This window comes from Somniosus microcephalus, chromosome 21 (assembly GCF_052327205.1).
Source record: "Somniosus microcephalus isolate GS21.2 chromosome 21, FLI_Smic_1.0, whole genome shotgun sequence".
In the NCBI taxonomy this organism is placed as follows: domain Eukaryota; kingdom Metazoa; phylum Chordata; class Chondrichthyes; order Squaliformes; family Somniosidae; genus Somniosus; species Somniosus microcephalus.
In genome coordinates, this window is record NC_141007.1 from 52,041,420 (window position 1) to 52,068,713 (window position 27,294).

Sequence of the window (27,294 nt, forward strand, 5' to 3'; positions counted from 1 at the left end):
AGAAATACAAAAGTTGTATTTATACATTCTACAAGATGGTGGTCCACCGTTGTTGGGACGTGAATGGATCAGGAAGATACGTTTAGACTGGCACTCCATTCAGGCACTGACGGTGACCAGTAAGGAAAAAAACAATGATGACATCATACCTGAACGATTAGAAGACATCTTGGCCAACGCCAAAGAACTGTTTCAAGAGAAACTAGGAACCTTGAAAGGCATCACCGCCTCAATAAAAGTGGAAGATGCAGCAATTCCCAAATTTTTTAAGGCAAGACCGGTGCCATACGCAATACGTCCAGCAGTCGAGGCAGAGCTGGAGAATTTGGAAAAAGCAGGCGTATTATCCAAAATAGATTGGAGCGAATGGGCAACACCCATCGTTCCAGTCATGAAAAAAGCTTTGAACAAAGATAAATCTGAAGAACAGAGAAAAATTCGCATCTGTGGTGACTTCAAGGTGACTGTAAACCCGGTCCTTCACACAGTACAGTATCCTCTTCCGAGGATAGAAGATATTTTCGCCTCACTATCCGGAGGGAAACGTTTCACCAAAATTGACTTGGCACAGGCATATCTACAGATGGAGGTTGAGGAGTCCTCTAAAAAGTATCTCACGATAAACACACACAAAGGCCTGTACCAGTACAATCGACTGGTTTTTGGAGTAGCATCAGCTCCAGCTATCTGGCAAAGAGCTATGGAGCAAGTCCTGCAAGGGATCCCGGGGACTCAATGCTACCTAGACGACATCCTTATAACAGGAGAAAACGACAACGAGCACCTTGCCAATTTGGAGCAGGTGCTCACTAGGCTGAAAGAACGGGGCCTACGAGCGAATCGCCCCAAGTGCGAATTTTTCCAAAATCAGGTATCATATTGTGGCCACATAATTAATAATGAAGGGTTGCATAAGTCACCTGAAAAAATTGAAGCGGTTATAAAAGCCCCAGCACCTGAAAATGTTTCACAATTAAGGTCGTTCCTGGGATTAATAAATTACTATCATAAATTTTTACCGAACTTATCAACTCTTCTACACCTGCTTAATGAACTTCTACAAACAGGAGTAATTTGGAAATGGAACGAAGACTGTAAACGTGCCTTCCATAAATGCAAAGACTTAATCACATCCGAAGAAGTTTTGGCTCATTACAACCCATCACTGCCAATCAGACTGGCGTGCGATGCATCCCCTTACGGCATAGGAGCAGTATTATCCCATAAATTCCCTGATGGCTCGGAACGGCCGATAGCTTTTGCGTCATGCTCATTAAACTCAGCTGAGCGTAACTATGCCCAAATCGACAGGGAAGCACTTAGCCTGGTATGGGGAGTGAAGAAATTCAACCATTACCTACACGGACAAAAATTTACCTTGTTGACTGACCATCAACCCCTCATCTCCATATTCAACCCTAAAAAAGGTGTTCCCATTATGACAGCGCAAAGGCTACAGAGGTGGTCCCTTTTTCTAGGGGCACACCAATACAACATAGAATACAAAGGGTCAAAACAGCATGGGAATGCTGACGGTTTATCGCGCCTACCGTTGCCAACGGTAGAAGAGTCACCTACAGTAGACCCAGTAGAGATGTTCCACTCTACCAGTGACAAATTCTGCCATTGAAAGGGAGACGAGAAATGACCCGACTCTCTCACAGGTCTACGATTTAACAGTGAAGGGATGGCCAGCACATGGCGAACCACTGTTGCCAGCATTCTCGCAAAGAAGAGAACAGCTGTCAGTGTGCCGAGGAACCTTGATGTGTGGATCCAGAGTGGTGATTCCACCCAAACTCCAGGATAAAGTGCTAAAGGAGCTTCACGAGGGGCATCTGGGTGGAGTGAAAATGAAGAACCTAGCTAGGGCATTTGTATGGTGGCCAGGTATCGATGGAGACATCGAAGAAATGACCAAGAGCTGCCTAGGATGCCAGAAGGTCCAAAACGCTCAACCACAAGCCCCTCTACATCCATGGGAGTGGCCCTCATCTCCCTGGCAAAGGGTGCACATCGACTTTGCTGGTCCATTTATGGACTCAATGTTCTTAATCGCGGTTGATGCACACTCCAAGTGGCCGGAGGTAATAAAGATGTCCTCCACCACCACGGAAAAAACCATCACAGTATTAAGGACCATATTTGCCAGGAATGGGCTGCCGGAACAGATATGTTCTGATAATGGACCGCAATTTGTGTCCGAAGAATTCAGAAAGTTCTTAAAAAACAATGGGGTTAAGCACTACACGTCCGCCCCATACCATCCCGCCACCAATGGATTGGCTGAAAGGTTTGTCCAGACCTTCAAGAAGGCCATAAAGGCCATGGGTAATGAAGACATAAAACTTCAGCACAAGGTGGATAACTTCTTATTCGCATACAGGAATGCAACACATATGGTTACCAACCAAACTCCCGCCATGATGTTCTTCAATAGAAACCTAAGATGCCGGCTGGATTTGGTCAAGCCCAACATCAGAAGGGACATGGAGAACCGGCAGTTTCAAGGCATGAATGAAAGGCCAACTAGAACCTTCCAGATAGGTCAACAAGTTTTGGCCCGGGACTACCGTACCGAGAAATGGCAGCCTGGAACTACCTGCACACGACTAGGACCACTGATGTATACCGTGGACATCGGAGAAAGCATAATAAGGCGACATGCTGACCAAATCATAAAGTCATCCAAAAAGGGACAACCTACACCACAACTCTATACATCTAACGATGAAGTAGAGATACCCATATCTACCTCCGATCCGGTGATACTGGAACCCGATGAACCCGACAGTGGCATTCAAGCCGAATCAGCCTTGCCAGAAGAACCTACTACACCACCAGAAACTACTACACCCCCGAGGCGTTATCCGGACCGAGTCAGGAAGCCTCCTGAGAGACTAACTTATAATTAATTAACTACAGCAATGTATATTATTTTGCTTATAACATGTAATTAATAATTACTTAAAATATGATGTACTGGTTAGCTAAAAGGGGAGGAATTGTGGTGTATGTGCCTTTAAGAGCCCCAGGTGTGCTGTAATGCCGGTAATTGCCACTCGGGCTATATAAGCCTGTATATTGTGTATATCCGTTAGAACCACCCCCCAGACTTTGCTTAGTAAATACCTATGAACCAACTCCTGTCTTCAGTGTCTTTATCAACACACGGACACTACATTACTGATATTATCTTTATTGTTTTCTTGAAAGTTGATTGATATAGATTTTGTTAAACCTCAAAGAAAGGGGGATGTAACGATCAATAACATGTCATTCTATAGTGGACACTAGGTGGAGCCGTAGAGCTGTATATAGCTGTATGTATAAGACTACACTACCCAGCTGTATATATATTAAGACTACATTACCCATGAGGCACTAGGCTACCCACAAGGCAACAGTCAAGATGGAAGCCTCCACAGATACAGTACCTAGTCCACATGTGCTCAATAAAGTAACTAGCAAAAGCTAGCTGTGTTCATAATAAGAATGTCTAGTTATTAATGAACATAACAGACTGGACAGACTGGATGCAGGGAGGATGTTCCTGATGGTCAGGGAATCCAGAACTAGGGGTCACAGTCTAAGGATAAGGGGTAGGCCTTTTAGGACAGAAATTAGGAGGAATTTCTTCACCCAGAGAGTGGTGAACCTGTGGAATTCTCTACCACAGAAGGCAGTGGAGGCCAATTCATTATATATATTCAAGAAGGAGTTGGATATATTTCTTAAGGCTAAAGGGATCAAGGGGTATGAGGAGAAAGCAGATACCGGGTACTGAACTTGGATGATCAGCCATGATCGCACTGAATGGCGGAGCAGGCTCGAGGGGCCGAATGGCCTACTCCTGCTCCTATCTTCTATGTTTCTATGTTTATTTTTAACCTCGTTAGAAAATGTAATTAATTTTTTCAAAAATTTAAATTATTGTTTAAAATAGTTATTTCATGTAATTTATAGTTATTTTAAAAATGTGATTAAAAAAAAATTATTTGAAGATTTAGTGATGTTTTGGGGCTTATAGTATTTATTGGTTTGACAGCTCTTCCTGTCAAACTTATGAATGAAGCATTCCCTGCTACCATTGGCTCTCCATGGCCCACATGATCCCAGGGGACACATCGAACGAACTGCGCCCCTGGGATACGCAAGCACTGCGCGCCGGCAGTTGGAGGCCCAGGATCGGAATCCCACGCGGGCCCACAGCTCAACGGCCGGCGCGGTAGGTAAGTGCAGGTCGGGGGCTTGCACCTGCGGGAAGCCCCCGACCCGAATTTCTGGGTCAATATATATTAGATTAGTGTTTTATATTTACACCAGTATAACAATTTAGGGCCATCTCAAGGCAACATTTATGCTCGCTACGTCCAATAAATACATAACAATCAGATGCTAAATTGAGCTGATTCAGAACTACAATTAAATAGATTAACATTTGTAAAGGAGAGAAAGGGATAATTAACCCACAGTTTAAATATGCTTTGTGACCAGGAACTGGCAATTACATGGGATTTTTTTCACATTGTGCAGTTAACAAAACTAGTTTCTGCAGAAATGAATGAAGGGACTGAAAAGGAACATGAATTCTCATTTTGTAAAAAAAGAAACACTTAGTAATGATTATACATTGAAGTGATGTCTGATTTTAACACAGTTTCCCCTTAGTGTTATGCACTCACTGAATATGCTGAGACCGTTGCAGGAACCCTTATGCTGGCAAAAACCAACCTGCTAGCTGAAGATTAACTTCAAATGACAAGAAAAAAGAAAGACTTGCATTTCTATAGTGCCTTTCATAACCACCGGACGTCCCAAAGTGCTTTAGAGCCAACGAGGTACTTTTGAAGTGTCGTCACTGTTGTAATGTAGGAAACGCGGCAGCCAAGTTGCGCACAGCAAGCTCCCACAAACAGCAATGTGATAATGACCAGATAATCTGTTTTAGTGCTGTTGATTGAGGGATACATATTAGCCAGGACACCGGGGATAACTCCCTTGCTCTTCTTCGAAATAGTGCCTAGGATCTTTTCCATCCACCTGAGAGAGCAGACGGGGTCTCGGTTTAATGTTTCATCCGAAAGATGGCACCTCCGACAGTGCAGCACTCCCTCAGCACTGCACTGGAGTGTCAGCCTGGATTTTTGTGCTCAGGTCTCTAGACTGGGACTTGAACCCACAACCTTCTGACTCAGAGACAAGAGTGCTACCAACTGAGCCATGGCTGACACAGGTAAAGTTGTCATTAACCTCCGATAAAGATTGACACGTCAGACTGCAAGATATGACATGGGTGGACAATGACTGACTTCTTTCTTCAGTTTTACACTGGGTGCTCCCTAACTCTCATCATAATTACAACTTCTCAGCTGCAATTACCTTCAATAATATATGGCATGGGTCACTTGATGCTCAAGTTCCAATACTTGCACATTAAGTTAGCATGTTCAAAAGAGGGAGAACAAAAGAAAACAGCAACGTCCAGCTGACAGGTTTTACGTGGTGCAGCCAATTTGCTGTCTGCTTCAGTCACAATTCACCATTCTGTACCTGACCAGTGGGCGGTGCCTGAGAACACCCTGGCCATTCTCGCTCCTTACTTCCTGCCCCTGACAGCCCCAATCGCGGTTGACATTGTTTCATAGGCCAGAGTCCAAAGTGCAATTTCTTACAGAAGATAATACAGGTAGACTACCCTTTATCCAGACTTCCGAAAACCGAAACCCTCTAAAAACCGAGGTTTTTTCGTTCAGCGTAAGCCGTGCGTACGACTTATGCTGAACGAAAAAACCTTCGGTTTTTAGAGGGTTCCGATTTCGGAAGTTCGGATAAAGGGTAAGTCGTGCGCACGACCCCCCGCGGACCCCCCCCGACCCCGACCCCCACCGACTTACGCTGAGCATCAGCGTAAGTCGTGCGCACGACCCCCCGCCAACCCCCCCGCGGACCCCGCCGGCCCCGACAACCGCCGACCCCCCCCCCGCGGACCCCGCCGGCCCCGACAACCGCCGACCCCCCCCCCGCCGACCCCCGCCGGCCCCGACAACCGCCGACCCCCCCGCGGACCACCCCCACCGACCCCGCCGGCCCCGACAACCGCCGACCCCCCCGTGGACCCCGCCGGCCCCGACAACCGCCGACCCCCCCGCGGACCCCCGCCGACCCACCTTCCGAAATCCGAAATTCTCCGAAAGCCGAAACTCGGCTGGTCCCGAGGTTTTCGGATAAAGGATAGTCTACCTGTACCTAACAATCTGGGCATGGTTACAAAATGAATTTTAAACATGTTTACATTTATACAGAGTAAAGTGATTATGGACATTTTTCTCATTTGTGTAAAAAGTGACTGTAACTCACTCAAACACACACTTGTGGGTTACAGAAACTTAATACCCAAGTCAGGAATGTTACAATAGCAAAATACTGCAGATGCTGGAAATTCGAAATAACAACAGAAAATGCTGGAAAAACTCAGCAGGCCAGGCAACATCCGTGGAGAGAAATTAGAGTCGATGTTTCGTGTCGGACGTTTCTGTTCTATCGCAGCCTTGCCTTCGATCTATTTCATTTCCTTTCCAGTTTTGAAAAAGGGTTTCGACCCGAAACGTCAACTCTAATTTCTCTCCACGGATGTTGCCTGGCCTGCTGAGTTTTTCCAGCATTTTCTGTTGTTATTCAGGAATGTTACATTTCACTACCAATGGTAAAATAGTTTTTTTTTCATTACTTTGGTTTTAATTTTACCCCCCAAAAAATCTATAATGCACCACAATGAAGAAAGTGTGTACTCTTAATAATACGTCGCTGCATCACTCACTGTTCTCCGACACCTCCAAAATGTAGTGAATCAGGGGGCTGTTCCCATCAAATGCTTTTGCCCATGTCAGGGAGATAGCTCTCTTTTCTTTAGAGCTCAGCTGGGCAGCCAGGTTCTCTGGAGCGTGTGGGAGTTGCCTGCAGCAAGAAAGTAAAGCAAGAAGAAAATAAATAACTCAAAGTGCAACTTGCCCACCATTTTCTCTCTCTCCAGATTTTCTCCTCATGTGTCTGAATTCAGTCTCCAAGCCTTACTAAATACTGACTGACCCAAGACGATTCAAGTGGTGTATCTTATGCTGCTTATATATTCTAATGGCAGTTCAGTAATTGAGCCAGTTCCGATTATTGCTGAATCTTGTGCATTGACGCTTAATACAAAGTCGCATTCATGATTATATCAAGCTGGATGGAAACTTTCCCGTCATGATAACCGATGGCAAGTAATGTCAGCGGGAATATTTTAACTTTGTTCCTGGTTGCACTTTCGACCCAAATGGTCCATGCCAGTGTTTATGCTCCACATGAGCCTCTACCCACCTCTCTTCATTTAGCATAACTTACTATATTCCTTACTCCCTCACGTGTTTATTTAGCTTCCCCTTAAATGATCTATGCTATTTGCCTCAACTACTCCTTGGTGGTAGCGAGTTCCATATTCTATCCAGTCTCTGGGTAAAGAAGTTCCTCCTGAATTGCCAATGGGATTTATTAGTGACTATCATATTTATGGCCCCTCGTTTCCCCCACAAGTGGAAACATCTTCTCTACGTCTACCCTGTCAAACCCTTTCATAATCTTGAACACCTCTATCAGGTCACCCCTCAGCCTTTGCTTTTCTAGTGAAAGGTGTCGCGGCCTATTCAACCTTTCCTGATAGGTATAACCTCTCAGTTCTGGTATTATCTTTGTAAATCTGTTCTGTTTAACACCTTCTCTCATGCCTCTATATTCTTTTTAAAATATGGAGACCAGAGCTGTGCACAGTACCAAGGTTCTGTACAAGTTTAACATGGCTTCTGTGCGTTTTAATTCTATCCCTCTAGAAATTAACCCCAGTGCTTTGTTTGCTGTTTTTATGGCCTTATTACCCTGTGACACTACCTTTAATGATTTATGTATCTGTACCCCTAGCTCCCTTGCTCCTCTACCCTATTTAGACTCAAAGGGGCGAAATTTGCCTCCTTTGCGCCTGCCATTAGCGCCTCTGGGGGCGCTACATGAGGCGCTAGCCGATAGCACCCCGGGCCGCTGCGATGATGTAATTGCTGAGTGACGTGACCTCTTGGCGCCCCACTGCGGCCCCTTAGCGGCCCACGGCAGAAATTCGGCTGCGCCCCGCGAGGCTGTTGTGGGCAATATCAGCGACAGCCTTGCAGGCCGCGAACCGGGCCACACACTGCTGGCGGGGCGGTAATTAAAGGGGCGGTTTGGCTGCACTCCACACCGCCATTTTATTATTTTGGCCGACCTCCAGGTTGGCCTCTCTTGGCGGCCCTTGGTGTGGTTTGTGGCCGCCATGGCACCTCGCCCTGGTGGGCTAGTGCAGGCCATCAAGCGGCCTGCAGAGCTCGCAGCGTCTCTCCCCTTTAATGGAAGCAGAAGGGTGTTGAAACACATCAGCACTACGCGACTGGCCATGTAGTGCTCTGGCGCTACCGTGCTTTGCGCCCCAGACACCGCCCCGAGATAGCGCACCACTTCCTCGTCAGGGCAGTAAGCCCAATTTAGCGGCCGGGGCGGTACTCCCATGTCAGGCGCTAAATATCTGCCGCTAACTTGGTTACTGCCCCACAAACGGGGCTTAACCTAATTCCTCCCTTATTTTCCAAGGAATATGTGGCCTTCATATTCTTCCAACCAAAATGCACCATTTCACACTTCTCGATATTGAAATTCATTTGCCAATTACACATCCATTCTGCAAATTTATTTATATCTTCTTGTATTTTGTCACAGTCCTCCCCAGTATTAACTATGTCCTGCAATTTGGTGTCATCTGTAAATTTTAAAATTGTACTTCCGATTCCAGAGTCCAAATCGATAATGTAAATGGTGAACAGCAGTGGTCCCAGCACCGATCCTTGTGGAACATCACTTCTGAACTTTTGCCAGTCTGAGTGACTATCCTTAACCCCTACTCTCTCTTTTCTGTTTTGTAGCCAGCTTGCTATCCATTCTGCTACTTTTCCGCGACTCCACATGCTCTGACCTTAGTCATGAGTCTACTATGCAATACCTTATCGAAGGTGTTTTGAAAATCCAAATATATTACATTGACTACATTACCCTTGTCTACTCTTTCTGTTACTTCTTCAAAGAACTCAGTAAGGTTGGTCAAGCATGATACCAGAAAGTTTCCTTTTGAAATCCGTACTGATTACTCTTTATTACAGGAAACTTTCGTCTAACCAGAGGTTAAATGTCCGGAAAGCTCTATCCACCGGCAAAATTCAGGAGTCGGTTCAGATAAGTTTTTTTTACTTCTCGTTGCTTTTTTTCTCCAGTCGTGGCTCTGCAAGGTCTAGCTGAAGCTGTTGCTTAGCTACAGAGATGCTTGCAAGCTACGCCGACTGTTTTGAAGCTGTTAGGGTTTGTTGCTTCACACGGAGCTCAGAAGCTCCGTATGTTTTAACATTAGCGCTGGTTTCTCCAGCAGTTTTGATGGAACGGCAACAGCTCGGTCCCGTCAGTGCCAGATACCAGAAAGTTTCCTTTTTATTTTTTGGTTCCTCGATGTTTTTCTATTACATCTTTGAGTAAAGGTTCCATTATCTTTTCTACCACCGACATTAAGCTAACTGGTCTACAGTTCCCTGGATTTGTTTTATTTCCTTTTTTGAAATATAGGAATCACATTAGCTGTCTGCCAGTCCTCTGACATTATTCCTTTTTCTAATGAATTTTTATATATATCCAATAGTGCCTCTGCTATCTTTTCCCTAACTTCTTTAAATATGCTTTCTATCAGAACAATGTAACAAACCCCCCACTGGGGGTTGCTTTGGGGCACTGACACTGGGTCATTTACGCTATAGGGTTGCCCCCAGCAACTTTTGCCATCGGAGAGAATGTTGTAGCACAATGGTGGCATTCACGTGCTTTAAGATTATTTCATCAAATTCCTTACTTACCTGACTCTGACCTGGGCATTGCGAGAGTCATTCCCTCCTACTGATAGCACTTTGCAGCTGTACAGTCCAATATCGCCTGACCAGGTCTGAGAGATGTACAATGTTCCTGCTTCATCGAGTCGCATACGTGGGATGGCATCCACATTAATCATTACCCCATCCTTCTGCCACACATATCTGCATAAGAAGGGCAGAGAATGCCGCAGCACAGAAATGTCATTGGATTTACACAGTAAAGTAGTATATTGGAGAGAAAAGTTATTATTTTCTTGCTTTGCCATCACTGATGCTTGTTTCCAATAGCAACCATCAACCAGGAGCTGAACAGGTCTGATCATAGACTTTTGCTTTGGCTAACTGGTTAACTAATGGAACCTGGTGGAGTACCTACGAGGGACTGGGCTTTTCCACACTCAGCTCCTGGTAACCCTAAAAGCCAATGCTCTAATGGATTGCGCTGTTCGAGCTGGACCACCAACTGCAAGTAAGCTACGGTCTGTCGGGCCAGACACAAGCTCAGTACAAAGCTCTTTCCAGCTCCTGAGGATGCCCTCACAAATTTTGTTGGCGAGCATTAGACTTGACAGTCATTTGTACTAGCTCAGTGGAATTGATGTGATCGCAACTGAAAATAGACTTTAGCTAACCAGAGAGCAATTTAAGATTATTTTTGTGTAAGTGTGCACCCTTTCCAACGAATGTGACCTGCTTCATGAGCCTCCTGGTCTCGCAACAGGGTGTATTATGCAGCAGCTCAAGACGGAATTAAAAAAGGCTTTGAATACCGCTTTAAAATCCCTTTTTTTCCCCTCTACCTAACAGCTGTCCTTCCCCTTGCAGTTACCTTAACAAGTGCTGTTTAGTGAATGAGCATTAGCTCAAGCTTCAATTTGTTTATGATTTCAGCTGCAGAGGCCGGGAAATCTCTGGCACTGTCATGGGCTATCGAGTCCACCCTTTTGGCAGTCACGCTGACCCAATCCCAAGTTTTGCAGTCACCAATATCCTTCTTGTGGCTCAGTGCCTTAGCCTGATCACTCACAGCACAGATGCCATCAGCCACTCTGACTTGGCGGCCACCTTTCCTCATAAGTAACCCCGCTAGCCCAATATAAATGAGAGCTTCCCTCTTAAAGAGGGCAGCAACTGGCTAGCGCTCTGAAGTTTCCAGCAACATTGACGACAGTGATCGGAAAGTAAACTACATGTCAAGCTATTCACAACTGCATGATCAATTCCTACATCCTTCCGAGCCCCATGTCATGCTATGTCATCTATGAACCTCAGAAAGGAAGCATAGAGTGCTGCTGGAAGATGACTTTGTATCACCGTTGAAGCTCCAAAACTGACAGATGCAAATAGCCATAAGGAGCAATGGACAACCTGATGGAAGCAAACTACTAGGCACTTGGTCTAAGCGTTAAACAAAGCTTTAATCAACTGTTTTACAACATGGAGGTCTAGTTGTGTCCTTCACTAGTTCCTGTTAAGAATGTCCTGCGCAAGCTGGGCCTGTGCCCGAGTATTTATACTCTCCCTGGACAGCGCCACCCGCAGGCCGCTCAGTATTATTTCATAAGTCTTTCTTTCATGAATGACTGATTCATGTCACAACCTTTCTGCGAGGCTATCTAGAATTGAACCTGCATTCTTTGGGGAGCACCATGCAGCTTCTGAGAAATAAACATGGATGCCACAGATTACATTATTAACTACAACAACAACAACTTGTATTTATATAGTGCCTTTAATGTAGTAAAACGTCCCAAGGCGCTGCACAGGAGTATTTTAAGACAAAAAAATTGACACCGAGTCACATAAGGATAAATTAGGGCAGGTGACCAAATGCTTGGTCAAAGAGGTAGGTTTTAAGGAGCTTCTTAAAGGAGGAACGAGAGGTAGCGAGGCGGACAGGTTTAGGCAGGGAATTCCAGAGCTTAGGGCCGAGGCAACAGAAGGCACGGCCACCAAAGGTTGAGCGATTATAATCAGGGATTCTCAAGAGGGCAGAATTAGAGGAGCGCAGGTATCTCGGGGGGGTTGTGGGGCTGAAGGAGATTACAGAGATAGGAAGGGGCGAGGCCATGGAGGGATCTGAAAACAAGGATGAGAATTTTGAAATCGCGGCGCTGCTTAACCGGGAGCCAATGTAGGTCAGCGAGCACAGGGGTGATGGGTGAACGGGACTTGGTGCGAGTTAGGACACGGAGAGCCGAGTTTTGGATGACCTCAAGTTTACGTAGGGTAGAATGTGGGAGGCCAGCCAGGAGTGTGCTGGAATAGTCAAGTCTAGAGGTAACAAAGGCATGGATGAGGGTTTCAGCAGCGGATGAGTTGAGGCAAGGGCGGAGACGGGCGATGTTACGGAGGTGGAAGTAGGCGGTCTTGGTTACTACAGGAATGAGTGAGGACAGCACACGGACTGTAGTCGTTGGCTTTTTACAAATTTCACCAAAAACTGTACCTGATGACAACATTAGGGTCATGGGTCACGCCACAGTTTAGCACTGCCATGGTTCCTTTGATTACGCTTTGTTCCTGCGGGGGATTTGTGATACGAGTGCGAGCTGTAAAACAAGTTATAAAAATTAAGATCTACTATTATTTGGATGGTTATTGACATATTGGTCGCCGGTTACCTTTTATTAAAATTGATTCTCAAGGTCTTTCCTCTTAAAAAAAAAACATTCCATCAACAAGGACTTGGAGGACAGAGTGAAAATTCCTGACTTGGGGGCGGGGAACCAGGAATTTAGGATTGGACCCAATTACACTGGGATTCCATCCTGTTGAGGCTGACTTTTTAAATTTTGGTCAATTGGGTTGTGTGTCGATCTTCTGCCTGCCCCCCCCCTGTCCAGTCAAGAGGATGCATCTAGGGGAGTTCATGTGGAATTCTCCAGCTTCCCGAGGAAACTCTGTTGTTCGCGCCTTCCTTGGGCCTCAACAGAGACCTGGCGTGGGTCCTGTAAAAGGACCCAAGCCTTTACTAAAGAAAGGATCTTGGAGGGCATCGAATACATCCCCAAAGAGACCCACCCATTTGCTCCACTGGCAGCAGAATATCTGAAGAAGAGGACTTTTTTTGGGGCCTTGCCAGGCCACTCTCTGCCGTCAGAGAAGCACAGTGCTGCTAGAACATTCCTGCTGGCAGTTTGGAGCAGATGCCGATATGCCCTTGAGACGTGATACATCCATCCTGGCCAGGATTTGGGATGGGGTCTCCAGCTTGGGGCTAGGGCAAGTAGGGATCTGTTCTGTGGGACTTGTGCCGGTGGAGTAGACAGCCAGTAATTTCAGGGAGTAAGACTGTTCCATCAGGGTCCAGTCGACCCTGCAAAGTCCTTCTCACCAACATCTGGGGACTTGTGCCAAAATTGGGAGAGCTGTCCCACAGACAAGTCAAGCAACAGCCTGACATAGTCATACTCACAGAATCATACCTTTCAGCCAATGTCCCAAACTCCTCCATCACCATCCCTGGGTATGTCCTATCCCACCGGCAGGACAGACCCACCAGGGGTGGCGGCACAGTGGTATACAGTCGGGAAGGAGTGGCCCTGGGAGTCCTCAACATCGACTCCGGACCCCATGCAGTCTCATGGCTTCAGGTCAACCTGACTTAGAAGTATATTGCCGATCCTGCATCGTCACTGGGTCAAAATCCTGGCACTCCCTACCTAACAGCACTATGGGAGTACCTTCACCACATAGACTGCAGCGGTTCAAGAAGGCGGTTCACCACCACCTTCTCAAGGGCAATTAGGGATGGGCAATAAATGCTGGCCTTGCCAGCGACGCCCACATCCCATAAACGAATAAAAAAAACTGTCTGTGCCATGCTGTATTTTGGCAGCAGGACAGGTACTAAACTCCCCAGAAGCAGCTGAATTTCATACGTATCGGAGGCTTTGGACTTGTTACTATATTTTGAGTCTGGACCTGCAGAAAACACCAAGTCCAAAAGACCTATAGAAATTTGAGTACTGAACCTGAGTGTTACAGTACTCACAGAGTATCAATAGAGGGCACTCTAACATAGACTGTTCACTCTAAGGCATTAACAGAAATCTTGTATCGCTGCATTACAATGCTAGACATTTTGACATAATTAACTCATGCATTCGTATATAAAAAAAAATCATATGGAATCCTGATAACCTTGTCCAAATTTACCTAGTCCAGAAGTATCACTATTGCTATCGTTTAGTCCTTTCCTTTAATTGCATTTCATTTCTTTGCAACCAACTAGTTTAAGTGTGTGGAAGTAAAAACACATACAGGTAGACTACCCTTTATCCGGACTTCTGAAAACCGAAACCCTCTAAAAACCGAAGGTTTTTTCGTTCAGCGTAAGTCGTGCGTACGACTTACGCTGAACGAGAAAACCTTCGGTTTTTAGAGGGTTCCGGTTGCGGAAGTTCGGATAAAGGGTAAGTCGTGCGCACGACCCCCCGCCGACCCCCCCGCCAGCCCCGACAACCGCCGACCCCGCCAGCCGCCGACCCCGCCAGCCCCGACAACCGCTGACCCCCCCGCGGACCCCGCCGGCCCCGACAACCGCCGACCCCCCCCGCAGACCCCGCCGGCCCTGACAACCGCCAACCCCGCCAGCCCCGACAACCGCCGACCCCCCCGCGGACCCCGCCAGCCCCGACAACCGCCGACCCCCCCCCCCGCGTACCCCGCCGGCCCCGACCCCCGCCGACCCCGACTGACTTACGCTGAGTGTCAGCGTAAGTCGTGCGCACGACCCCCCGCCGACCCCCCCGCGGACCCCCGCCGACCCACCTTCTGAAATCCGAAATTCTCCTTTATCCGAAACTCGGCTGGTCCCGAGGTTTTCGGATAAAGGATAGTCTACCTGTACTGCAATGTTACTCTGTTTTAGTTAAAATAGCATTACCCTGGTTGTGATAGAATCAGATGAAATCCTCAAGAGATTCACAGATGTTGTCTATATGGACTGCCAGCATTAGCAAAAATGAGTGTGCAGGGATTTGGAGACAACCTGGTGACATGGGTCAGTAATTGGTTGGGAGGTAGGAGGCAGAGAGTCGGAATAAAGGAAACGTTCTCTGATTAGTGGAATGTGACAAATTGATCTGTACTGGGACCTCAGCTTTTCACCGTATATACTAATGATTTGGTTGAAGAAATAAAAAGAGTTCTACATCCAAGTTTGCAGATGACACTAAGTTCGGAGGCACAGTAAGTTGTGAGGATGGAAGCAGTGAATTACAAAAGGACAGAGACAGACTAAGTGAGAGGGCAAAGCTATGGCAGATGGAGTTCGATGTGGAGAAGTGTGAGGTCATCCACTTTGGATCTGAGAAAGACAAAATGGAATGTTTTCTTAATGGTGAGAGACTGGGAGCTGTAAAAGAGCAAAGGGATTTAGGTGTCCATGTCTGAAAATTGCTTAAAAGCTAGTGCACAGGTACAAAAAGTAATCAAAAAGGCTAATGGAATCTCAAGGGGCTCTCAAGAGGATTGGAATTCCAAAGTGAGGCTTCAGTTGTGCAGAGCCTTGGTCAGATCCCATCCGGAGTACTGCATTTAGTTTTGGGCACTGAACCTCAAGAAAGATATACTGACCTTGGAGGTGGTACAGCGCAAATTCACTAGAATGATACCAAGGTTTAAAAGGTTAAATTACGAGGACAGGTTGCATAAACCTGGCTTGTATTCCCTTGAAGTTAGTCAGTTGAGAGGTGATCTAATCGAGGTGTTTAAAATGATAGAGGGATTTGATAGGATAGATAAATTATTTCTTCTGGTGGGGGAATCCAGAAGGGGCATTATTTTAAAATTACAGCTAGACCAGTTAGAAGTGAATTCAGGAAGCACTTTTTCACACAAATGGAAGTAGACATTTGGAACTCGCTTCCCTAAAAGGCTGTGGATGCTGGGTCAATTGAAATTTAAGACTGAGATTTTTGTTAGATAAGGGTATCAAGGGATATGAACAAAGGCAGGTAAATGGAGTTGAGGTACAGATCAACCTTAATCTAATTGAATGGCGGAATAGACTCCTATTCATATGTTCTAAGGTTTGGATCCTCTGGTTTCAGCATATCAAAACCAACCTTTATATTGGAGCACTGTAAAAGATTAGTCAGTTCAAAACATGGTACTCTGAATAGAACACAGCCCCTCTGTTTATACTAAAATACTGACCACAATCAATTCATGTACTGAGTAATGTTAATATATAAGCCTGTATAGTGGCAGTATAAATAGATTGCCTATAAATGTGTCTGTATGGTGTGCTAAAACTGATGATGAATACAGATGAGGAAGGACATTTAACCCATTCTAACTGCTTCATCTAGAATAAACCTATACAGCATCACAGCTTCCAACTGTTTCTTAATGATTCCAAGATTTTTGCCTTTCAGTCTGGAAATCCATTCCGCCTGCTGATCACTCTTTCTGTGAAGAATTCCCCAACATCGGTCCCAAATTTTGCCATTCGCCAGCTTGAAGCTGCGTTCCTGGTCCTGCTATCACAGTTTAACTTGTAGTATTGCTCCAGATTTCTATACCATTTACTCTCTCATACACATGTATGAAGTTTTTTCTTCATTACCTCCTTTCAAGTCTGAAAGCTCCAAATTTCCAAGTCTTTCCTCATAACTCCTCAGCCTTGTGACTCTTCTCTGCAACCACTTCAGGGCCTGAATGTCTGTCTTATCTTTCAGTGACCAAAACAGACCTAATATTTGTGGTCACTGGATTATAGCTTTGTTCCATTTTAAGCATTGTTTCTTTCAAAGTCAGCTTCTGGCTCTGAGATACACCAGGCAGTTCGAGAACAATGTGAGCCAAGCTGCAGGCATGTATCATGGGCTTTAGGCTAAACATTAACATTACAGCATACCTGAGTCTGTTTTAGTAATGAGACAAAGCCAAGTGAAAAACTTCAATCACAGATGCTAAGTAAAACCCATGATGAATAAACGCCTCTGAGTTCATTACTGGCATGAATATTTATTATTCAAATTGGCTCCCCATCTATGCTAACTATACTTACTTTGCATACACAGAATAGACTGATTACAAAATAGACTTTCCTCCAGCTCAAATGCCACAGGTGGCCTGTACTGCAAAGTACCATGAGATTGCTTTGTTGAAAATCATCTCCTGTTGTCCCTCTGTTGTGTTGATGCCACAGCTGCAACTCTGGTACTTATGGACTAAAGGTTCAGAGAAAGAAGAAAGCTATGCCTTGACGATGGACTTAACAATTGTTCTCAGCCAATTTCCAAGCTTCCTCCCGTTTCTAATTTAATATGGAGCATCTGTAGTAAGGAGGCACTTGGATTTGTCAAGTAATCTCATCTCTTACCCCACACAATGAGATCGCCAGAAGCCTCGTCCACTCCTCGAGAATTTGTGGCCAGGCACGTGTAACTCCCAGCGTCCGAGATGTGAGAAGGGCTGATTAGAAGGCTGCCGGATTCCAACAGTGTGAAGCGCGGGAATTGGACAGATCCACTAGCGAGCACTTTCTCCCCTGTTTTAAAAAAGAACAGAAATGAGGAGGCCATTGGATACTGGCTGCTGTCTACACTATGACAGCACAGCCAACCTGCAGATAAACTAAGGACTCGAAATGCTACCCACTCTAAAAATAATTTAAAATTCCCCCCACAATATGAAATCACAGTATTGTTACCTCCAGAGCATGAAAATCAGGAGACAGCAGGGTGTGTCAAAAATATTAGCTGCTTTTCTTCAGTCAGTATTGCAGGACAGTAAAAATCAGCTTGGGGTAGGAGGCACGAAAAGGGGGAATGGGAGTGGGTGAAAATCAGCAGGTGTGAGGCCATCTGACAGAGATAGAATGAGCCACAGGTCTGCAGGTCGAGATTGGGGACTGCTTGAGTGCTAAAGAAACGGGGATCAAAGATTAATAGTGGGCAGAACACTATGTTCATGAGTTCTGAACGACTGGCCGTGGCCAATTCCAGCATCCATCATTCGGAGATTGAGAGTTTGTGATTGACCCTCTCTGCACACAGTGCATAAATTCAAAGTATGGAAGTGAGCAGCACAGAATAGCTGGAGTTAGCAGACTGGAGAAAATGGTGCCCTCATGAAATGTCTCACATGCAATGGCAGTAAATTTTAATACTTGCCCCGCTGCCAGGTGATTGCTGGTCGTGGTGCCCCTGATGTTTCACAAGAAAGGATGACAGACAGCCCGTCAATCACCGTGCTGTCTAATGGTCCCTTAGTAATATTGGGAGGAATGCCTGTAACAACCAAAAATAAATTAATATTGTTCTCACGTTAATTAATCTAAGTATTGCTGAGTAATGTTCCTTCAAAATTTATTTTATGATACCATTGGTGCTTTACACAATCAGGTCTTGGGCAATGGTGGGACATTCATTAGTACTGTGCCTTCTTTAAACAGAAACAATGGTCCCAGCATTTTTAATTGTATGTTAATTGATTTTGAGAGGTATTGACAGGGCAGATGCTGAGAGATTGTTTCCCCTGGCTGGAGTGCCTAGAACAAGGGGCATAGTCTCAGGATAAGGGGTCAGCCATTTAAGACTGAGATGAGGAGGAATTTCTTCACTCAGAGGGTTGTGAATCTTTGGAATTCTCTGCCCCAGAGGGCTGTGAATGCTGAATCGTTAAGCATATTCAAGAAAGAAAAAAAAAGAAATACTTGCATTTATATAGCGCCTTTCACGATCACTGGACGTCTCAAAGCGCTTTACAGCCAATTAAGTACTTTTAGAGCGTTCTCACTGTTGTAATGTGGGAAACACGGCAACCAATTTGAGCACAGCAAGCTCCCACAAACAGCAATGTGATAATGACCAGATCATCTGTTTTTGTTATGTTGATTGAGGGATAAATATTGGCGAGGACACTGGGGAGAACTCCCCTGTTCTTCTTTGAAATAGTGCCATGGGATCTTTTACATCCACCTGAGAGAGCAGACGGGGCCTCGGTTTAACGTCTCATCTGAAAGGCTAAGATAGATATGTTTTTGGACTCTAGGGGAATCAAGGGATTATGGAGATCGGGTGGGAAAGTGGAGTTGAAGTCGAAGATCAGCCACGATCTTACTGAATGGCGGAGCAGGCTCAGGGGCCGTATGGCCTACTCCTGCTCCTAATTCTTATGTTCTTAATTTTATTTGTGGTGAACCCATGTTAATTTTATCTAATATATCCTGTATATTATCTAACGACCAATAATGAAAGAAATTGGATTCTGTTCACAATGCACTGGATTGAATATCCACAATCTCACTCCACTGCTGCAACTATTCGGGTTGCCAAACGCCCCAGATTACCGGGTGGACTACTGGAATGGGGCATGCATCTCCCCGGCCCGGGAGAACTTTGCGCTTTAAATTTCCCGCTGCGGCAGAGCCCGCCTCTCGCTCCAAGATGTCACCTGTTACATAGACTATCAGTGAGTTATTGTATTACTGTTGGTTATGAAGCAAATCTGAATGCTACCAGTATTAGCATGTTATCAGTGCAATTTCAGTGAGTTACTATTAGTTACTGATGAAATCAAAGTTTCTCCCTCCTCTGGTTTCCCTCCTACGAATCCCTCCCCCACCTTTGGTTTCCCCTCTTCCCCCCCCCCCCCCCCTCGGTTTCTCTTCTTCGCCTGCTCACGGGTGGCCTCCTGGTTCTCAGAACTACTCGCACAACAGCTGTTGGCATGAACCACGAGTAAAGATGCTCAATGACAGAGGAACCAACCATTATAAGGTAAATGCAATAACATTTGCAGATGCCACGTGATCAGATGCCACATGGTCAGACGTTACGTGATTAAACCTCCAGGAACACCTCCAACCAAAATTGGTAACCCCAGTAACGATGGAAGAGTGGGAATCCTGCCCTGCTGGTGAGTTAAGAGCCTGACCCTGCTGGAATTTCCAGAGTCAAGCCACTTGCAGAAAAGAGGCCGTTGCCCATGCCAGTATCAGTGCATCTTGGGTGCCCGCTGGGGGACAGGCAGTGAATTATCTTCTGGTGTATTTTAGGCCATGACCCCAGCCTGGAATACTCCTATGGGCTCCACTTATACTGGGTAAGGCTTTTATTTTACCACCGGGATGGACAATGGCAATGAAAATCGGGTGGTTTCTACAATGGGCAGCCGATCTGCAAACGTCCGTTTTAGATCCAGACACCAAGTTGAAAAAATATCCCACTATGTTTTGTTGTTTTCCACTAGTAGGGTGACCAGCAGCTTTTATATAATTGGCTTGAAATCATTTAAAAACTCATGGCAGAAGCATATTTTGATTACAACTCCGAAACTGCGATGGGTAGATTTTCAACTTGCTGCCCACCTGTAAAACCGCCGTTGGGAATTGGCCGCCCGTTCTGGAAACCGCCCGATTTTCACTGCCATTGAAAATCTAACCCTAATTATCTAAGCGGCCGCTGTGAAGTCTGAAATAAAATGCTATAAAATTCCCCTACATAATGCTAATAACAAACGCCTAGGACTCAGCGTTGTTAGAATAGTCCCAGATTTGCTTTAAAAAGCAATGATAAACACATTTACTCGTGATTAATTCGTTGTTTGAGAGGGTTTGTAATTGGATGAAAATATTGCGAATCCTGCAACAGATCCATGAAAGAGAAAAAGGAAAGAAAGAAATTGCATTGTTATAGTACCTTTCATGCATCTTGGATGTTACAAGTCAATGAGTATAATATAATAGTATAATCCCGGTTATTATGTAGATAAACATATCACTCATGCTGCACACAGCAAGGTCCCACAAAAAGCAAATGAGGTGATTAACCAATAATCTGTTTTGGTGATGGGTTATTTTGAAATGAATGTTGGTCAGGACAGTAGAAGAATTCCCTGCTCTTCGCCAGATAGTGCAATGGAGTATTTTACATCCACTTTAACAGGTAGACAGGGGCTTGGTTTAAACTTAAAGATTTCAATGTAAACAAGCAATTCCTTCCTTTCCTTTAGAAAAGAAAGAGTCCAACATGTATTGATGAGGAAAGAAATGGCAATGGTTCCTAATCAAACACTTTTCCTGTCTTTAGTGAGCATTCCCCCCATGGTTTATGGTATTCCATAAAGGACTCGGATACTCCTAAAGCCACACCAAACCTTTCTCCCCCTAAAACTCTCCTGAAGGTTAAGGAACATTTCACGATTAGAAGTTTAGATCCACACAATTGGAGCATCACTCATCAATTCACAAACCTCAAATAAGGTAGAGGATAAAAGAGTGAATGAAGGTAGTCAGCAGAACAGCTTAGAAGATCATCTACTTACTGGTAACAGCAAGATACGTGAACGTTTGCACCTCACCAGCATCATTTCTAGCAAAGCACTGGAACATGCCAGTGTCATCAGGGATCAGTCCATTGATCTGTAGGCTGCCATTGGACAGCACCTTGTATCTGGGGACATTTAACCTTGAGATCAGTGTTGCATCTTTATACCAATACATCACTGGCAATGGAACACCTGCAAGTACATACATAAATCATTGAAATCTTTGATAAATACGTGCATGTTTGAATAAAGTACTTCCAGGAAACATGTTTAGTATTCATTACTGGTATCCCTTCATGTTCACCATGATCTCTTGTATATGAGGTTGTCAATAAATAAACAATACAGCAGACATCGAATCCAACAGGACTTTGACAGAATTAATTTAAATCAAAATACTGAAAGTATTCAAAGTTGTAAAGTTGAACAAGTAATATTTAGTGACTGGAACTGTTAAACTGCTGTCTTGTATCAGTCTGTTATCTATATCATAAACATCACCTCGACTGCTTTAGAAATAGTTCAGTTCTTAGTCATTCAATGCATGTCTAAATTGGCCAAATTTATATTCTCCTAAAGTCACACCACTTTACATTCTCTGCTCCTCCCAGATACAAATGTTGTAGGAGTCTCAGGGCATGCTTCATGGCAATAACACATTCTAACAGAATACATTTAGGAACAGCAGTGTAGTCGTGTAACATGTTGTGATTCATCCTTGGGGATAGAAAACAGATTTGAAGGAAAATAATAAATTGATCCTGAAGGCACTGATTCAAACTGGGATATGGCTACAGGGGTGCTGACAGCCATTCAGTGCCTTGATGAAGAAACCATTCTTCATGTATGACCCTGGGCAGTGAGGGTCAGTGGGTTATTCACCACTTAACCCATCCCTGCTCACATCTGATGCCTACACATGCAGTTCCTCGCAGGGGTCAATGGCCAGCAATTGGAAATACAGGGTATTAACTTTTGGTGATCAACTCCCTGCTGTTACCAAGGGGTTGAGCCAATTGCAACACCCTAACTCCTGCCCTGGCTGAACTCAGGTATCTCTGTAGAAACTATGTCACATGGTCAGACATTACAGGACATCTATCTCTTAAGCCAGTGGGAAGCTCTTCAGGTGCAAGAAAGAGCATACACCAATCTCAAATGTTTTTGTTCATAAGTTACTGTAAATCAATACAGAAGCCAGCTCTGAAATAACAACAGAAAATGCTGGAAAAACTCAGCAGGCCAGGCAACATCCGTGGAGAGAAAGTCAACGTTTCGGGTCAAACCCTTTATCAAGACTGGAAAAGCACAGGAAATGAAATAGATTAAAAAGCCAGGCTGGGAGTTCTCTCAGTGCTTTTCCAGTCTTGACAAAGGGTTTCGACCTGAAACGCTGACTCTATTTTCTCTCCACGGATGTTGCCTGGCCTGCTGAGTTTTTCCAGCATTTTCTGTTGTTATTTCGGATTTCCAGCATCTGCAGTATTTTGCTATCGAGCCAACTCTGAAACTTCTGTGATCCTAATTAATGATTTTGAGAGTGGTCTTGATACCTTAAAATGAAAAAAAAATGTTGCCTACTTTTCAACAGTTTGTACTTTTTTGTTTTTTCAAAAAAAGCAGCACATCTCACAAACCAACTGAATAAAGTCACATAAATGCTGAAGTCCATTTCTAGTCTATAAGCACAAGGATCTGAGGGAACGGAATGTATCACCTGCCAAACTCATTTAAAAATAGAGTAACTCATTCACAGGTATTTGAGACTAGAGTGATCACTCAACATATGGACTCCAGGCAGTCAGTCACCAGCAGAAAGAACACTGTTCAAATATACTGCATCACTAAATACCCAGCCTCTGCTGTATGTAATCTTCCTACTAAGTTTAATAAAAAGTAGATTGTCTGCTGACTTTACCTTGAGCCTGACATGGGATATCCACCACTTTCTCTATCTCCGCTGTAATGTGACGCTCTGGTTCCAGGATGAGTTGTGGGTGCTCTGCAGGAAGAGAAGGACTGAATATTAAACCAGCAAAAAAAATCCTTCTACCCAGTGAAAATATTTCTGTTTTCCTCCGTGATGAAATGTGAAATAAAATACAGTGGAAAAAATTATCATTGGTAAAATCTTGTGTAATTTGCTTTTAATTATTGAGAATTTATTTCACTGCACGCTCAAGCCATGTTCTCCATAATGATATAGCTTGTGTTAGGACAAGGTAGCCAATGTCATTTTTCCTGCTCTATGAGGTGGAATGTTTTCTCCTATTATGGTGAGGCCATTAACTGGTTAAATTCATCCCAATTGTAAAGAGAATATTGTCCAGTATGCCGGAACACACACACATCAGGCTGAGAAGTCAGTATTGCAACTGCCTAACTGACCACCCTACCGCTGCTATAAACTCAGACAGCTATGCCCCCACTTCTCAATACTACTACACGCAGTCCCGACATCCCACCTCTTACCTACCTGCAACATGGAATCATTTCCCCATCATCAGTATCTTGGGTTTAAACAAGCCAACAGATAAAATTAACGTGCTTAAGCTGAGTTTTACAAGTAATCAGCACCACAGTTTCCACACAAATATGCAGATAATCATAGAATTGAAGCCCAAAATTATCACCCAAAATTATACTCTGCAATAAAAATGAAACTTGACTTATTCAACTTAAAAAAAAACCCAGTGCCCTTGATTGTGCTTTACATGTCGTAATACTGTGCCACCCTCTAACTCACTATGAGCAATACCATGGCAGATCTGCTGCAGATATAACTTTCGACAAACATTGAAAAGGAACCATTTTGCAGTACAGTCAGAACTAAAACATTAGTCTGCTGCAGTGGTGTGATTTAACTGCAGATTCTGAGAGAATTCAGCACACTTGCATCTGACTGGAGTGACAAGGAAATGAGATTTAAAAAATTGAGTGGGAAGCTATGGATAGAATCTGAGCTCTTTTGAAAACAGTGACCGTAAAAATGTTGACAAGTACTGGTTGGTTCCTGGAAGGCAACAAGTCCTTTAACCGCATTTAATGGCTCGCCAAATAAATCAGTTTGATTCTGAGTCCAGATGTGTGAATGTTCTGCGACAGGACCTGCAGGATGTTTCGTAGCCATAATGCAGGTGCTCTCTACCGAACCAGGAAATTCCCAGGCACTCACCCAGCACAGACAAGAAGGCCCCCGCACTGACTGAAGGAACGCTACTGCTTCGGAGAATGGCTTCGCATTCATAGTACCCGGCATCATGCACTTTCGGGTTCAGGATAGTCAGTTTCCGGTGGTAATCGCTGAATCCACTTCTCAGTGGCTCCCCATCCTTCTTCCAGATAATACTTAGCTTAATTAGTGGCCTGAAAAAAACCCACAATACACATAAGTTCCTTACGCTATTGATTTGAAGATGTTATCACTGTTCTCCTGGTAGAAAGCCTATTGCAATTATATACAAATTATTAATATTTCTATTAGGTATCGTTAGACATCATCAAACACATTCAAATCCTGATCCTGCAATCAAAGTACATCTACAGTGTGAGCACTGACTGTTTCGGTATCTAGGATACTATTCAAGGTGATTGATAAAAATCAATATTTTTCAATTGCTATGAAGAATTATTTTGACTCTAGGAGAATTGCTGTATGCGTGTCTGCGAGTATGTGTGTGCGCAAGGAGAGGGGTCTGTCTTTGTTTTTGGTATTACTAAGATAGTAAACTTTTAGGCAAGGTGATGAGAAGAAGGGAAATGATATGGGTAAGTCAATGTTCTGGTATATTTCTTGGCGACCAAGTCAAGATCGGCATTGGCTGAACCTAGTCAACCCTCTCAGTTTGGAAATGATGGGTAACACAGAGACACTGAGAAAATTACAGAAGGGGTATCAGGCCCCGGGGGGAGAGGGCAGACGAACAGAAAGAGAAATAATTTTAAACTAGTTAATGAATAATCTCATTAGCATCTAATTTATCTTACTAGGATGCCTCTGACAGCAAAAGTACTATTGGAGGCAATCCTATAGCATAAATACTGCTTTGTACTAAAGGCACCAGAACTCTCTTTCAGGAGGGGAAGGTAACGTCATGATGTGCATCTAAATGTGAAGTACTTGCAGCGGTAACAATAGGCTCTGCCATTTTGATCCTGACTGGAAGCCATTTTGTAACCAAGAAGACACTACCATATTACAGTAGAGAGCAAAACTATAATCAAAACGTCCCAAAAATCCCATACAAAATAAACAGCTTTTTTTCTTGAAATTAATACGAATAATTAAATATTTTTGAACATCTGCTTACACTCTTTCTAAACTTCGTTTTCGTGTCCGATATTTACTTTCTATCATGTATATTATCGAGAGAGGAGTTTGAATTTTGCTTTTTTTCCTTTCACTGACACAATCAGAACATTGTTGTGGGAATGTGAAACTCTACTGATACGGCTGTTCTTTAATGCGTGAACTTCCTGCGCTCATAAAAGTGCAGGGATGACAGGACTTGGAAATGAATATTTTTGCTCTTTGTCCAAAGTGACAGCATAAAGCAATCTTATGTCAGGTATATCAAAAGTTACTACAGTTTAAAGCTTTCCCTTTCCTACCATAACCTCAGGAGAACATTGCCTTATTGCACCAGCATGACCTTTCCATTTAATATTCTTACTGGTCTCTGATCAGCGCTGTCTAATGCAACATCATCTGGAAGCTGTGAACTTCTGTTCACTGTGAATTGGATGCAGAATGCGTAAAGTGATTCATTCATGCTTCATTTATATGGCTTGGTTGATGCCTGTGTGGGCCAATCTTTTGCACTGCACCAATACTAAATTTGGAGTATAATATGACTGATTTCTGGGAAATTGGTAATTTTGCATAGGCTGCAAGATCCTCCAGAAGATATGGTCTCCCATCACTGATGCTGGGAACTGCTGTAAGACAGCTTTTTAATCTTAAAATGCAACATTTATAATGTGCTCAGCCTGCCTGTTTAATGTCTGGGCCATATACGTGATGACATTATGGCATCAACAAGAGAGTACGCCCAAATCGTTCTGCTGTTGGTGCAGCACAAAGAGCATTTAAATAGGTGGAAAGCATGAGGATCCAGGAAAAAACAGGCCTTCCTGACCACCAGTCCAACAAAATCTAGCAGTTTTAACTTCATCTGGCTGCCAGCTGTAGGAGATTCAAACTAAGGGAACTATTGGCCAAAGAACAATGTACAAGGGGTTTAGGCATGCATGGAGTTCAATTCAAAATCAGTGCGAGTGGGTCCCAATACTGAACTGCTTCTTGCAGTATAATTTGGGCAATAGAACTCTTAATGAGATTGATGAGAGAGAGAGAGAGAGAGAGAGAGACAGACAGACAGGCACAGAAAGAAAGAGAAAAAGGAAGAGAAAGAAGGTGATACACTTTCATTATATCTAGGCAGGAGTCAAGCCCAGACCCCACAAGTGAACAGGTGGCATAACACAAAATCCCCTTCGTCTCGTTGTTTTCCACAGGAAAGTGTGACTCTGGTGAGTTAGAAATGGCATTATGAAACCAACAGCATCTGCAGTAAAACAGACCTCTATATTTACAGGAGTTTCTAAAGCAAATTATTAACCTACACTTCAAAGCAAGCTGCAAAATGTACTCACAAATTTCAATCAAATTATGTTACAAATTTCAAGGGACCTCCTCATGACATTTTTCAAACATTAGCTTATTCATGTTTGTAAGAATCTCAATTCTTAGGGGACTGGACTCAAATACCTACAAGCTTCTTATGTACACAGTGTAAGTCAGACACTAACACAGCAGTTATGAATGCTGAGAGACTGATACAGCTCCACAATGCCCAGTCTCTCAGGCACCTCAGCTAATAATATTAGTCACTTATAATAAATGGCTGCCATTTCTGGAATGCTGATTGGAAAATATCACATCAAGACAGATTTTTCTTCATAAAGTATCAATCATCAACTCTGCACAGATTCCATCAATCAAAGAGTGAGAAATAATATGAAATTCTTCAGCAATAAT

At 44.0% G+C, this 27,294-nt stretch overlaps 1 protein-coding gene across 7 annotated transcripts in view; it reads right to left on the reverse strand.

Annotated features, from left to right (window-relative positions):
- The window catches only part of sdk2b (sidekick cell adhesion molecule 2b), a 1,061,066-nt gene that overhangs the window by 317,104 nt on the left and 716,668 nt on the right, over positions 1–27,294 (reverse strand). For all 7 annotated transcript variants that reach the window (XM_085963616.1, XM_085963614.1, XM_085963610.1 and 4 more), the window contains 8 exons: positions 24,430–24,620; positions 23,173–23,256; positions 21,252–21,446; positions 18,098–18,214; positions 17,305–17,472; positions 12,418–12,520; positions 9,954–10,130; positions 6,821–6,957 (listed from right to left, as the gene is read on the reverse strand). In XM_085963616.1, coding sequence (XP_085819742.1) covers positions 6,821–6,957; positions 9,954–10,130; positions 12,418–12,520; positions 17,305–17,472; positions 18,098–18,214; positions 21,252–21,446; positions 23,173–23,256; positions 24,430–24,620 — 1,172 coding nt within the window. The remainder of the gene's footprint in view (positions 1–6,820; positions 6,958–9,953; positions 10,131–12,417; positions 12,521–17,304; positions 17,473–18,097; positions 18,215–21,251; positions 21,447–23,172; positions 23,257–24,429; positions 24,621–27,294) is intronic.